Below are 15,247 nucleotides of genomic sequence, written 5' to 3' on the forward strand. Positions count from 1 at the left end.
TATAAAGAGGACTGATTGCTGACGCTGAAGCTGATCTTCTTACGTCTCATAATCTTAAAAATTCTGAACACTTCTCAGACATTTCTGATAATGAGGTTTCGAGTAAATTTTGTAGATATAATATATTTGCTATTTCAACTTGATATTCAGACTTTTCTATGTGACCTCTGACTAATACTGTCTTACTATCTCAATCTTTCTTTCTCCTAACTAAAATGCCAATTTTTCTTCAAACCTCGTTTGTGAAAAGATACTATTTTCGTTTTTCTATATTCACAGTAAGCTGTTTGTATTTTGAAACCATGAATTAATTTTTAATACCATGAAGAATTTATCCTCTAAATCACATGGATTTATCTCTTGCCGAATTTGAAATGTTCTGTCCCAAAAATTTAAACTTTAGGCGCTCATATCTCAAAAAGTAATTATCGGAAAAAAATGTTTTCCAGAGAAAACTATTTCATTTTGATAGCTTGATGATATACAAATCGATAAACTTTGAAAAATATTACCAGTAGAAAGTTTATTTTTAGCCTTTACACAACCTAAAAATAAGATCTTTTAGCCTAAAATCAGCCTTTTAAAGATCCGATATGCTGGGTTGTATAGGAAATATCAATCTGAAACTATAATTAGCGCTTTAAGATTATTATTATTATCATCATCAATTAAAGCTAAAAATCAGTCAATTCCAGATAGTTTGTTAATCCTGGTTGGTGCAAGTGAATAAAATGTAAATTATAGTCTATTCCATTTTCTTAATTTAAGTTTGCCTATTTCAAAAATCTGGTGTGGCGCACTCACACAACTTTCCTTGCCGTTATGAAAATTGATCACCTGACGCTAGTGTTTCCGCGCATCTCAAGTCTACTATTCGAAGATTTGAGCCAGCTGGTGACAGGGCAATAACGCTGGAGACACATATGAGGTCTGCTATCTCTTCATAGTGAATGATTCAATAGAATCAACAATAATTTGCAATTGAATTATCACATTTTCTCGAATTTAAAGCTTATTTTCAATTTTAGGTGAAAATGTTACTGAACATTAATTGTAGAGATTTTCATGCTCAATCTACTCCACTAGTTTTTTTTTTGTTTCAATTGTATCTGAAGCCTAATAATTGGAAATCTATCTGCATTGATGGGGCGAAGCTCCAGAAATTTTTACAGGTATGGGACTTGTGGCAGTTGATAGAGCTTATCGATGACTATTTTAGGTATGAATTTGATCAAAATCGTTGGAGCCGTTTCCGAGAAAATCACGAAAAACCCTGTTTTTGACAACATTTTCGCCATTTTAGCCGCCATCTTGAATTGCATTTGATCGAAATTGTTCGTGTCGGATCCTTATAGTGAAATGACCTTAAGTTCCATATTTCAAGTCATTCCGTTAATTGGGAGATGTGATATCGTGTATATACACACACACACACACACACACACACACACACACACACAACACACACACACACATACACACACACATACAGACCAATACCCAAAAACCAGTTTTTTGGACTCAGGGGACCTTGAAACGTATAGAAATTTAGAAATTGGGGTACCTTAATTTTTTTCGGAAAGCAATACTTTCCTTACCTATGGTAATAGGGCAAGGAAAGTAATAATATAATTAAAATATCAATCAATTCCATAGTGTAGTATAATTCAACAGAAAGACAGTTATTAGTGACATCATCGAGACAAAAACGTAACACACAGAATAAATTGATGGACTATGTAGTAGTCAATACAAGGTTGACTTGATTATACAATTAGGTAAAAATTCAACCTATATAAAACATAAACATAAAAAGTGGCACATTCCCATACATACACGTTTTATTTATTAAATTATTCATACATAAAAATATTCTTTTATAATCGATGAAGAGCATTTGATTAACTTTAAACAATGAACCGATCGGTTGTAAGACAATCAAGTCATAAAACAGATAATATAACTTTTGCTTGTTACTAAAATTAAATTATATTCTTTTTGCCCTCTTTTCCATTCATATCTTACTTCCATTACTCCAATTTACTTCCAGTACTTACTTTTAGTATCCCAATTTATTGTTATTATTCTATTTGCATTTCTCCTACCTATTTTTCTCTCGTCCTCGTCGCCTTTTTCTTCCCTTTACACACGAGTATATAGGCCTAATCTTCAACCATATTTTCCATTTATAATGCATTTTCTATCAATTCTTATCTTATTCCTTCTCATTCAGTTTTTCATATATTATTATTCTCCACCAAACTAGGTACTATATAAACAATCAATTAATTACTTGAGCTAATCATACCACTATAACTATCCATCACTATAACCGTGTAGATGTAAGACAAAATCAAGAGAACATCTTCAATATAACAGTCCCACGGGTTCCACCTGCTATGATTCCAATAATTGCTGGTCAAAATCGGCGCCAAAATTGAAGAAAAGCGCACAATAGTGTCTCCCAAACATGCTAATCCAAAAATCGCCATCGAGAATCTCAAAACGGTATCACCTAAATACCCAAACGCTATAAATAACAGTAATGTAAATGCAAACATTATAAAATAGTCAATACTCCAAAAGGTTTTGTTAAACCTTTTATCGCAGCAACGAATGTAAGGCAGAGAAATCTGATAAAAGTGTTGTCGAAAATAGTAGTAGCTGTCATCAGTTTGGTTGACATTCTCGTCATATCCATGACTATCCCATGGCTTCCAATTAGCCGCCACAGTTGTCAGTGTTTTAGGTGTTGTGTACTCGTATAAGTTTGTAGAATTATCTTCATAGCTGTAAAAGTTGCATTGAGTTGAAAATAAATTGATTACTCTGAAGGTAAAATACAGTAAATACAGTAGAGTGCATAGAGCCAGTCCAAAGGGTAAATTCAGCAGACAACAAAATGTTGATTTAAACCTGGGGAGTAGTCCGCACATAGTTTGAATATGTGGTTATTGTTTATATTGACGCGATCTTTTTATCAAAAGTCTTTATAAATAACAAGGTTTACAGGTTCTTAACACAATAAAACACTAGAAACTTAACTCGAAACTTATTTTTAAAGTTTTTTATCACTAAGTAACTTTTCATTACGTAGGTATCATAAAAAACACTGGAATTAGTCCAATGAACCCGTTATCAAACACTAACTTCAATCAATTTGATTTCTTTTTAATAAGATCCAACCAGAGAAAGTTACCTGTTCATGTTGTCTCAATACATTTTGTCAAATATAATGGTATTTCTGCTCTAGTGAAATGTAAATATTCAAAATTAAATTTTTTTTCAAGAACTGAATACTTATCAAAATGCACTGGATATCAAACATGCGTTGGTAATCAAAGATTAATTTCAATTTCAGAAGTTTTCTAAAAATGATTTATCAACTCTAAATGCCACAGATTAACTGATAAGTAAGGTGAACATTTTTGCGAATTCTTCAATTTCAAATGTTTATGTTTTATTAAGCTTTTATTGATCAGCTGGTTACAAAGTTGTACAGAGAGCAATCAGATTGCATGAACATTTTCAACATCTTTTTCTAGTTTCGTTGCTATCACTTCGCTATATGAACAACACTATTATAATACTTCGTATTTATCGTCTTTAAGGGGAACTTGAGTTTTTGTTACGTCTTTACTCAGTTGCTCTGCTTCCTGTATGTAAGCTACTTAACACACCATTTATTCAGTATAGTAATTTCAGTTTTGTATTTTGAGGGAATCCTATGCTATAAAACAAGCAATTTCTGTTTATATGTTTAGATGTTTGGATGTTTATATGTTTGTATTTCACCGGGTCTCGAAAACGGCTCTAACGATTCTCACGAAATTTGGAACATAGTAGGTTTATGATATAAAAATTTGATTGCACTAGGTCTCATCCCTAGGTCTCGCTGAATCACATAATCAGGATAGTTCATACTTGGAAAAACAGCGGAGACTTTCGTCGTCTGTGGGTAATGGAAGTGAAGTGATTGAGCGAGTGCGTTTTTGGAAAATCAAAATATCACATCCCCGAAATTCATAAGTTGACATATAGCCAGCTGTAAAATGTAAACACGACCTAAAAGATGAACAAAACTGAAGGGTTTAAAAGGTAAAATCATAATGAGGTCATAATTATAATCAAATGAGGTCATAAGGTCATATTCAAAATAAAAACATATTTTTGCGATTTAATGATATATTCATCTTAATGTTCAAAGTTATTTTACCGTTTTACATGAGTAATTAGTGAGTGTTATTTTGCTATTCAATTTGGTTTGTAAACAATCTATTCTGATTTCAAATGTTTGGACTGAAAATTGGACCTGAATTCAAGTAAATGGAACATTAACCTACTTTTTGGACTATTCATAGTGTATAAATCAAAATTCGAGGAAGAAACAGTTTTGGGATGTGCCTGTTAGTCCTTCCCCAATCACTTTAAAGAATTGTGTTCTGTTTATCAATAAATAAATAACGAGCGAAGATCGGTGCTCCGATATTTGGGTTAAAATTAAGACGTTGATATTGTCAATACCACTATATTTATTCAAACATTAATTCATAATACAGAACCAGGTTTCATGGTAACACCTACCAAATCTTCAGCTGAACTAGGAATCAATCAATTATCAAACTTGAAACCACTCTCAATATAGTTCTTCAAAACCGACATACGGTAATATATCAGAAGTTACTAATATTATTATGAGTCACTAACAAATCACTCATGAATCCCATTGTTGATGAGAGCTTGTTGTTTATATAACAATGTAATCAGGCTACTTGATGAGGATTCATTGCATTTTATAATTCAACTTTGAAATAAAGTTGACTAAGATTAGCAATTTAAACATAAGCCGAATATAAATTCAAAATATATAGGCCAACTGTATTTTTACAAGTAAATTTAGAATATAGAACCACTTTATTTTCAAGTTGTAAAATGTTTATATCAATTTAAAAAAATAAATTTTACAATGTGATAATATCAATATTATGTTTAAATTTGACTCACCTATCAAATAAAATAAAAGTGTGAGGCCCAGAGAATGCGCCAATCTGACTGGCAGACGCATCTGAGCGGAGTTCCTTTGCTGGAGCATGAGGGAGACCTCGCGGGTCGTATCATAAGCTGAGCGAAACGCAGCACGCAGCACCTATCATAAATCTGACGGACGGCGGTCTGTTCGATGCCACTCTGACTACTGCAACCAAAAAACTGGCTGACATCGGTTTGGCTCAACTCAACTGACAACTGCCCTCTGGCATCCTCTTCCCTGTCACTCCTGCACACACCCATCCACTCCCACCCACACCATCAACATCGAACATCATCTTTCTTTCTTCAATTATTCTTCCTCCGTTTTTCTTTCTCCTTCTCCTCCTGTTCTTCTTCCACTAATCAAACCACCAAACACTACTACTTAGTACTTGAAACTTCGCCTACTCTTCCTCATCAGTGGGTGACTAAGCAATACACTAAATTCCACAATGATCATTTCTGTGGAACATAAAATGATTACATATTATACATCTTTTATTTGATCGAAAGACATAAAATGGGCTACTGCCCATTGCCGAAGATCTTCATGCTGGGCTCTTAGATATTTCATGCAATCTAATTAATGTATAATATAAAAATGCTTCAGTATTGACTGTTACTAAACCAAGCTATTAGTAACAAGCAAGCTTCTATTACTAGTTTCTTCACGTAGAAATAAGAATATAATTTAATTGTAGTTTTCTGGTCTTCCATTAATTTCGATCACATTTAAAACACAATTTGTATGTGGTGGCATACCTCCTTTCAATAGACACTATTAATACTGTATCATTATATATTTATTTATTAGGTTAGCACAAACAATACAATTTCACAACAATATATTATAACTATAGCAATGTTGGAGAATATATATCTTCAGTACTATCCAGTTTTTTTATTTATTTTGATCTGATTTGTATTGTTATGCTTTTGTACAATGGAAAAAATACCTATTAGAATGTATTTTGTCTGGATATCATGATATTTCTCCAGATATTCATATATGCATAATTTTATAAAAACTTTATCTTCTGCGTAAATTTCTAGAAATAATTATTGTGAAATTTGGCTGGAATGAGAATTAATGAAAATGTATTAAATATACAAGCATTGGAAGCTAAAAACTTGGGAATTGGGAGGCTTTGTGCATCAACATTAAGTTGGCTCTCCACTAAAATATTTTTGAAATCTCTCAACGCCATCGTTTTGAGCTCGTTTTGAGCTGATTTTAGCAACTTTTATTTCATTTTGAGCACCCACCGTTTTCGAGATATGACGTTTCAAAAATTGGAGAGCAGCTCTCCACTTTTCGAAATCGAAAAAACAAACATGCCATCGTTTTGAGCTCGTTTTGAGCTGATTTGAGCAACTTTTATTTCGTTTTGAGCACCCACCGTTTTTGAGATATGACGTCTCAAAAAGTGGAGAGCCAACTTAATGCCAGCTCTCCACTTTTCGGAATCAAAAAAGTGAACACGCCATCGTTTTGAGCTCGTTTTGAGCTGATTTGAGCAACTTTTATTTCGTTTTGAGCACCCACCGTTTTCGAGATATGACATCTCAAAAATTGGAGAGCCAACTTAATGCCAGCTCTCCACTTTTTAAAATCGAAAAAGTAAACACGCCATCGTTTTGAGCTCGTTTTGAGCTGATTTGAGCAACTTTTATTTTGTTTTGAGCACCCACCGTTTTCGAGATATGACGTCTCAAAAATTGGAGAGCCAACTTAATGCCAGCTCTCCACTTTTTGAAATCGGAAAAGTAAACACACCAACGTTTTGAGCTCGTTTTGAGCTGATTTGAGCAACTTTTATTTCGTTTTGAGCACCCACAGTTTTTGAGATATGACGTCTCGAAAATTGGAGAGCTAACTTAATGCTAACTATATAGTAAATCAAAAAATCAATTATAACTCCTGAACTAGAGTTGCTCAAAACGTGGAAACCTGCACAAGTGTAAAGGTCTATGAGAAGCTACTCTCAGCAGAAATTGACGTTTTGAGCCATCACAGTTCTCAAGTAATTCCCATTCATAGTATGTTTCATGTACTATACAGTAAATCAAAAAATCAATTAAAACTCATAAACCAGAGGTGCTCAAATTTCTGCTGAGAGTAGCTTCTCATAGACCTCTACTCTTGTGCAGGTTTCCACGTTTTGAGCACCTCTGGTTCTGGTGTTATAATTGATTTTTTGATTTACCATATAGTACATGGGACATACTATGAGTGGGAATTACTTGAGAACTGTGATGGCTCAAAACGTCAATTTCTGCTGAGAGTAGCTTCTCATAGACCTCTACTTTTGTGCAGGCTTCCACGTTTTGAGCACCTCTGGTTCAGGAGTTTTAATTGATTTTTTGATTTACCATATAGTACATGGTACATACTATGAGTGGGAATTACTTGAGAACTGTGATGGCTCAAAACGTCAATCTCTGCTGAATGTTACTTCTCATAGACCTCTACTCTTGTGCAGGTTTCCACGTTTTGAGCACCTCTGGTTCTGGTGTTATAATTGATTTTTTGATTTACCATATAGTACATGGGACATACTATGAGTGGGAATTACTTGAGAACTGTGATGGCTCAAAACGTCAATTTCTGCTGAGAGTAGCTTCTCATAGACCTCTACTCTTGTGCAGGTTTCCACGTTTTGAGCACCTCTGGTTCAGGAGTTTTAATTGATTTTTTGATTTACCATATAGTACATGGTACATACTATGAGTGGGAATTACTTGAGAACTGTGATGGCTCAAAACGTCAATCTCTGCTGAATGTTACTTCTCATAGACCTCTACTCTTGTGCAGGTTTCCACGTTTTGAGCACCTCTGGTTCAGGAGTTTTAATTGATTTTCTGATTTACCATATAGTACATGATACATACTATGAGTGGGAATTACTTGAGAACTGTGATGGCTCAAAACGTCAATTTCTGCTGAATGTTACTCCCCATAGACCTCTACGCTTGTGCAGGTTTCCACGTTTTGAGCACCTCTGGTTTAGGAGTTATAATTGATTTTTTGATTTACCATATAGTACATGAAACATACTATGAATGGGAATTACTTGAGAACTGTGATGGCTCAAATTGTCAATTTCTGCTGCGAGTAGCTTCTCATAGACCTTCACACTTGTGCAGGTTTTCACGTTTTGAGCAAAACTAGTTCAGAAGTTTAAATTGATTTTTTGATTTACTATATAGTTAGCGTTAAGTTAGCTCTCCAATTTTCGAGACGTCATATCTCAAAAACGGTGGGTGCTCAAAACGTCAATTTCTGCTGAGAGTAGCTTCTCATAGACCTCTACTCTTGTGCAGGTTTCCACGTTTTGAGCACCTCTGGTTTAGGAGTTATGATTGATTTTTTGATTTACCATATAGTACATGAAACATACTATGAATGGGAATTACTTGAGAACTGTGATGGCTCAAAACGTCAATTTCTGCTGAAAGTAGCTTCTCATGGACCTTTACACTTGTGCAGGTTTCCAAGTTTTGAGCAACTCTAGTTCAGGAGTTATAATTGATTTTTTGATTTACCATATAGTACAGGAGACATACTATGAGTGGGAATTACTTGAGAACTGTGAAGGCTCAAAACGTCAATTTCTGCTGAGAGTAGCTTCTCATAGACCTCCACACTTGTGCAGGTTTTCACGTTTTGAGCAAAACTAGTTCAGAAGTTTAAATTGATTCTTTGATTTACTATATAGTTAGCGTTAAGTTAGCTCTCCAATTTTCGAGACGTCATATCTCAAAAACTGTGGGTGCTCAAAACGTCAATTTCTGCTGAGAGTAGCTTCTCATAGACCTCTACTCTTGTGCAGGTTTACACGTTTTGAGCACCTCTGGTTTAGGAGTTATGATTGATTTTTTGATTTTCCATATGGTACAGGAGACATACTATGAGTGGGAATTACTTGAGAACTGTGATGGCTCAGAACGTCAATTTCTGCTGAGAGTAGCTTCTCATAGACCTCTACTCTTGTGCAGGTTTACACGTTTTGAGCACCTCTGGTTTAGGAGTTATGATTTATTTTTTGATTTTCCATATAGTACAGGAGACATACTATGAGTGGGAATTACTTGAGAGCTGTGATGGCTCAAAACGTCAATTTCTGCTGAGAGTAGCTTCTCATGGACCTCTACTCTTGTGCAGGTTTACACGTTTTGAGCACCTCTGGTTTAGGAGTTATGATTGATTTTTTGATTTACCATATAGTACAGGAGACATACTATGAGTGGGAATTACTTGAGAACTGTGAAGGCTCAAAACGTCAATTTCTGCTGAGAGTAGCTTCTCATAGACCTCTACTCTTGTGCAGGTTTCCACGTTTTGAGCACCTCTGGTTCTGGTGTTATAATTGATTTTTTGATTTTCCATATAGTACATGGGACTTACTATGAGTGGGAATTACTTGAGAACTGTGATGGCTCAAAACGTCAATTTCTGCTGAAAGTTACTTCTCATGGACCTTAACTCTTGTGCAGGTTTCCACGTTTTGAGCACCTCTGGTTTAGGAGTTATGATTGATTTTTTGATTTACCATATAGTACATGGTACATACTATGAGTGGGAATTACTTGAGAACTGTGATGGCTCAAAACGTCAATTTCTGCTGAGAGTAGCTCCTCATAGACCTTCACTCTTGTGCAGGTTTCCACGTTTTGAGCACCTCTGGTTTAGGAGTTATAATTGATTTTTTGATTTACCATATAGTACATGGTACATACTATAAGTGGGAATTACTTGAGAACTGTGATGGCTCAAAACGTCAATGCCTGCTGAGAGTAGCTACTCATAGACCTCTACTCTTGTGCAGGTTTACACGTTTTGAGCACCTCTGGTTTAGGAGTTATAATTTATTTTTTGATTTACCATATAGTACATGGTACATACTATGAGTGGGAATTACTTGAGAACTGTGATGGCTCAAAACGTCAATTTCTGCTGAGAGTAGCTTCTCATGGACCTCTACTCTTGTGCAGGTTTCCACGTTTTGAGCACCTCTGGTTTATGAGTTTTAATTGATTTTTCGATTTACCATATAGTACATGGTACATACTATGAGTGGGAAATACTTGAGAACTGTGATGACTCAAAACGTCAATTTCTGCTAAGAGTAGCTCCACATAGACCTCCACTCTTGTGCAGGTTTCCACGTTTTGAGCACCTCCAGTTTAGGAGTTATAATTGATTTTTTGATTTACTGTATAGTACATGAAACATACTATGAATGGGAATTACTTGAGAACTGTGATGGCTCAAAACGTCAATTTCTGCCGAGAGTAGCTTCACATAGACCTTTACACTTGTGCAGGTTTCCACGTTTTGAGCAACTCTAGTTCAGGAGTTATAATTGATTTTTTGATTTACTATATAGTTAGCATTAAGTTAGCTCTCCAATTTTCGAGACGTCATATTTCAAAAACTGTGGGTGCTCAAAACGAAATAAAAGTTGCTCAAATCAGCTCAAAACGAGCTCAAAACGATGGCGTGTTCACTTTTTTGATTCCGAATAGTGGAGAGCTGGCATTAAGTTGGCTCTCCACTTTTTGAGACGTCATATCTCAAAAACGGTGGGTGCTCAAAACGAAATAAAAGTTGCTCAAATCAGCTCAAAACGAGCTCAAAACGATGGCATGTTTGTTTTTTCGATTTCGAAAAGTGGAGAGCTGCTCTCCAATTTTTTAAACATTATATCTCGAAAACGGTGGGTGCTCAAAACGAAATAAAAGTTGCTCAAATCAGCTCAAAACGATGGCGTGTTTAGTTTTTCGATTTCGAAAAGTGGAGAGCTGGCATTAAGTTGGCTCTCCAATTTTTGAGACGTCATATCTCAAAAACGGTGGGTGCTCATAACGAAATAAAAGTTGCTCAAATCAGCTCAAAACGAGCTCAAAACGATGGCGTTGAGAGATTTCAAAAATATTTTAGTGGAGAGCCAACTTAATGTTGGTGCTTTGTGCTCGTCTACTAAATTTTTTGATTTACCATATAGTACATGGTACATACTATGAGTGGGAATTACTTGAGAACTGTGATGGCTCAAAACGTCAATTCTGCTGAGAGTAGCTTCTCATGGACCTCTACTCTTGTGCAGGTTTCCACGTTTTGAGCACCTCTGGTTTATGAGTTTTAATTGATTTTTCGATTTACCATATAGTACATGGTACATACTATGAGTGGGAAATACTTGAGAACTGTGATGACTCAAAACGTCAATTTCTGCTAAGAGTAGCTCCACATAGACCTCCACTCTTGTGCAGGTTTCCACGTTTTGAGCACCTCCAGTTTAGGAGTTATAATTGATTTTTTGATTTACTGTATAGTACATGAAACATACTATGAATGGGAATTACTTGAGAACTGTGATGGCTCAAAACGTCAATTTCTGCCGAGAGTAGCTTCACATAGACCTTTACACTTGTGCAGGTTTCCACGTTTTGAGCAACTCTAGTTCAGGAGTTATAATTGATTTTTTGATTTACTGTATAGTACATGAAACATACTATGAATGGGAATTACTTGAGAACTGTGATGGCTCAAAACGTCAATTTCTGCCGAGAGTAGCTTCACATAGACCTTTACACTTGTGCAGGTTTACACGTTTTGAGCAACTCTAGTTCAGGAGTTATAATTGATTTTTTGATTTACTATATAGTTAGCATTAAGTTAGCTCTCCAATTTTCGAGACGTCATATTTCAAAAACTGTGGGTGCTCAAAACGAAATAAAAGTTGCTCAAATCAGCTCAAAACGAGCTCAAAACGATGGTGTGTTTACTTTTCCGATTTCAAAAAGTGGAGAGCTGGCATTAAGTTGGTTCTCCAATTTTTGAGACGTCATATCTCGAAAACGGTGGGTGCTCAAAACAAAATAAAAGTTGCTCAAATCAGCTCAAAACGAGCTCAAAACGATGGCGTGTTTACTTTTTCGATTTTAAAAAGTGGAGAGCTGGCATTAAGTTGGCTCTCCAATTTTTGAGATGTCATATCTCGAAAACGGTGGGTGCTCAAAACGTAATAAAAGTTGCTCAAATCAGCTCAAAACGAGCTCAAAACGATGGCGTGTTCACTTTTTTGATTCCGAATAGTGGAGAGCTGGCATTAAGTTGGCTCTCCACTTTTTGAGACGTCATATCTCAAAAACGGTGGGTGCTCAAAACGAAATAAAAGTTGCTCAAATCAGCTCAAAACGAGCTCAAAACGATGGCATGTTTGTTTTTTCGATTTCGAAAAGTGGAGAGCTGCTCTCCAATTTTTTAAACATTATATCTCGAAAACGGTGGGTGCTCAAAACGAAATAAAAGTTGCTCAAATCAGCTCAAAACGATGGCGTGTTTAGTTTTTCGATTTCGAAAAGTGGAGAGCTGGCATTAAGTTGGCTCTCCAATTTTTGAGACGTCATATCTCAAAAACGGTGGGTGCTCATAACGAAATAAAAGTTGCTCAAATCAGCTCAAAACGAGCTCAAAACGATGGCGTTGAGAGATTTCAAAAATATTTTAGTGGAGAGCCAACTTAATGTTGGTGCTTTGTGCTCGTCTACTAAATTCTTTAATTATCAAATTGAGTAATCTATATAAAATTATTCGGTTTTTGAAATGATTTGATCACAATAATTTGAGATGGGATTATAGACATTGGAGAATACTTACGGGGGGGGGGGTTACAGGAAAGCACTTCCTCATTTTGATGATTCTCTATTCATAAACGAGTAACGTACCGGTATATAGATCTCATTTATAACGGGGGTTTGCAAATCCCTTAGTCAATCAACGATCTGATATCAATAATTTATATTTGACAAAGTTCTTTGTTAATAGATTTTACATTGCTACAACTATTCGTTTCGCTACCCTGATGATACTTGAGATGATTTAATAAAAAAACCTATCAAGTGTATCCTGTCAGTGACTGAATTTTTTAATTATTGGAAGTTTAGAAACGACAAAGCGTTCATTTTTGTATTGGATAAAATCAATTCAAATTCAATAACTCGCCTGTTACTTCCTGTTTTGATTAAGCAGGAAATGCCACATGTCTCGCGAACTCGGAATGTATCAAGTTGTAATTATTATGTCTGTGTAGGCCCGTAGGTGTACATAAAGTCTAGTAATGTATGAGTCAGCTCAGCCAAAAGCAATACAATTATCATTGGTCTAAGTTGAAGATTGGGTAGAAGTTTTTACACTTTTACTCCTTTCAACTTCTCAATTGAAGAATCACTGCTCTGGAAGTAGCACTTCTACTTGGTTCATTTGCATATTCATGCCTCTTCTCAGTCCTCCCCTCTTACACCCTCACTCAACTTTGTTGAGCGTGCTATGATCTTCTTGTCATAAGGAAAGTTGTTGGATTGTTTCCTCAGAAAATATATGTCTGTCAACTGTTATGATGGATTTTGCAATTCATGATTGAACATGAAAACGCCTACTCCTTAATTTTAAAAAAGCGGATGTGAACTTATATAAAAGTGATCAAAACTTTACAATTTTTTTCAATAAGATCTGCAGGGTAATGTTTTAATGCATAAATCAATTAATAAATTAATGTGGATTTACGTTTGACATCGGATAAAGTAACAGCAATCAAATAACAATAGTAATATTGCGTAACTCATTATTGTTTGCTTTATAATAAATTTTTTGCTCCAAATATGAAATAATCAAATTTTCCAAACACTTTGAAAAATTATGTTTCTGGAAAAAATGGCTGAATTGTCAATTTTCAATACATACTAAATCCTGAAATTCTGGAGTTCTCTTTTAAACTATTTATGTATGGCAATTGTGAGAACAGTTTATTTACATTCCAGTCGAAATTAATCAGAATGTAGACTATCAGATTCATATATTACCAGAGACAAATGATTTTTACAGTTAACGGTATCTTTACTCTATGATATCAGCTACTTTGCGAGATACCGGGGGTTCATTAATTGTGTGTGTGTGTGTGTGAGCATGATAGTACTGTACCAAGTTCTTGGATTTAATTAGAGTATCATAATATTATTCACTGTATTACAGATGAAAAATAAAGCTGTTTAAAGATCACACACTACGGTACCTATTGTTTGTAAACCTGTCCAAAAGTGGAAAATGTATTCAAGAAATATTCAATAACGCAATATGTTTATAGAAAAATATTACATTTACTTCTAAATATGTATTAAAAAATAATCTTAAATAAGAGAATATCCCATTTTACCTCCATTTGAAATTATTGTACTTGAAGCCTAATATTGAAAAATCAAGAATGAAATTAATCATGTTATTGTTCATCTTTAAATAATAACGAATCAAGGATATGTAGGCTACATAGGCTACAGTAGGCCTATTCTGTCTATTTTCTCTGTACCGGTATGTTCTCTGCAAGTTCATCTTCTAATCCGTTATTCTTCTCCTTCTCAGGCAAGTGACCACTAAAGACAAACTGAGCAAGTGTATCTTCACCTAAGATGGATCTCAACATTTTGAATTTGGTAGGTAGTTTTGAAAATTATTAATCGTTGTATAGTTTCACGCGGATTTCATTACAGCCTACCATTTTTTTCATTATTCTAATAAGATTCAGGCTATTTTTATCAAACGAGAATGTCACATATTCACATTTGATAAACATATACATGTATATCAGTACTATGTAATATCATATAAGGATCATGGCCTCATTTCTCAAAATAAGCGATTATTCACTGAAAATTATCTAATGAGCTATTGAGTAGGCTACTCTGAATTACATTGATTGGTGTGAAACAAGCTTCCAGCATTAGTGATGACATCTACTGATGACAGCTATTCATGACGAGCTTCCAGCATTATTCAGTTGATGACAGCTAAAAATGCATGTAATGATACTGTCCTAATCCGGTGTACATGGTATCCTTCCATGGTAATTCAGAGTTCTATTATAAGTTACTCCACGTTAAGAGTTTTCAATTAGTAGTCCTTGAATATTATTTTATTTAAACTTTATGTATTTTCTATTTTTAAATATATTGTGAGCACTCAATGCTGCACAACAATTTTTGATTAATTTCTGATTTCTGATGAGAATTACCAATTTCTAGTTGGGTTTTTTCGTTGGACCAATAAGAGTAAGAGTTAACATTTCCTACTCTTGTCTATCGTTTAATTATCCATCCTGCCTTTTCCTTGCTTCTAATTGGAAGTAAGGGATATGAGTGAAAAATATGCTTATACTTTTGA

The 15,247-nt window shown here is 34.8% G+C and overlaps 3 protein-coding genes across 4 annotated transcripts in view; 1 reads left to right on the forward strand and 2 right to left on the reverse strand.

The window, feature by feature from the left end:
• Positions 1 to 5,312, reverse strand: part of LOC111044095 (protein CEPU-1) — a 51,890-nt gene extending 46,578 nt beyond the window's left edge. For both annotated transcript variants that reach the window (XM_039423784.1, XM_039423785.1), the window contains exon 1: positions 5,005 to 5,312. In XM_039423784.1, coding sequence (XP_039279718.1) covers positions 5,005 to 5,092 — 88 coding nt within the window. In that variant the 5' untranslated portion in view covers positions 5,093 to 5,312. The remainder of the gene's footprint in view (positions 1 to 5,004) is intronic.
• Positions 1 to 15,247, forward strand: part of LOC111044098 — a 153,779-nt gene that overhangs the window by 29,041 nt on the left and 109,491 nt on the right. The gene's annotated exons all lie outside the window — the stretch shown is intronic.
• Positions 1,799 to 4,350, reverse strand: LOC111044096. Its single transcript, XM_022329164.2, has 2 exons — positions 3,200 to 4,350; positions 1,799 to 2,790 (listed from the first exon to the last, which is right to left on the reverse strand). The coding sequence occupies exons 1-2, from the start codon at positions 3,205 to 3,207 to the stop codon at positions 2,286 to 2,288; spliced, it is 513 nt and encodes a 170-aa protein (XP_022184856.2). The 5' UTR covers positions 3,208 to 4,350; the 3' UTR covers positions 1,799 to 2,285.

Source organism: Nilaparvata lugens, chromosome 3 (genome assembly GCF_014356525.2).
Source record: "Nilaparvata lugens isolate BPH chromosome 3, ASM1435652v1, whole genome shotgun sequence".
NCBI classification, from domain to species: domain Eukaryota; kingdom Metazoa; phylum Arthropoda; class Insecta; order Hemiptera; family Delphacidae; genus Nilaparvata; species Nilaparvata lugens.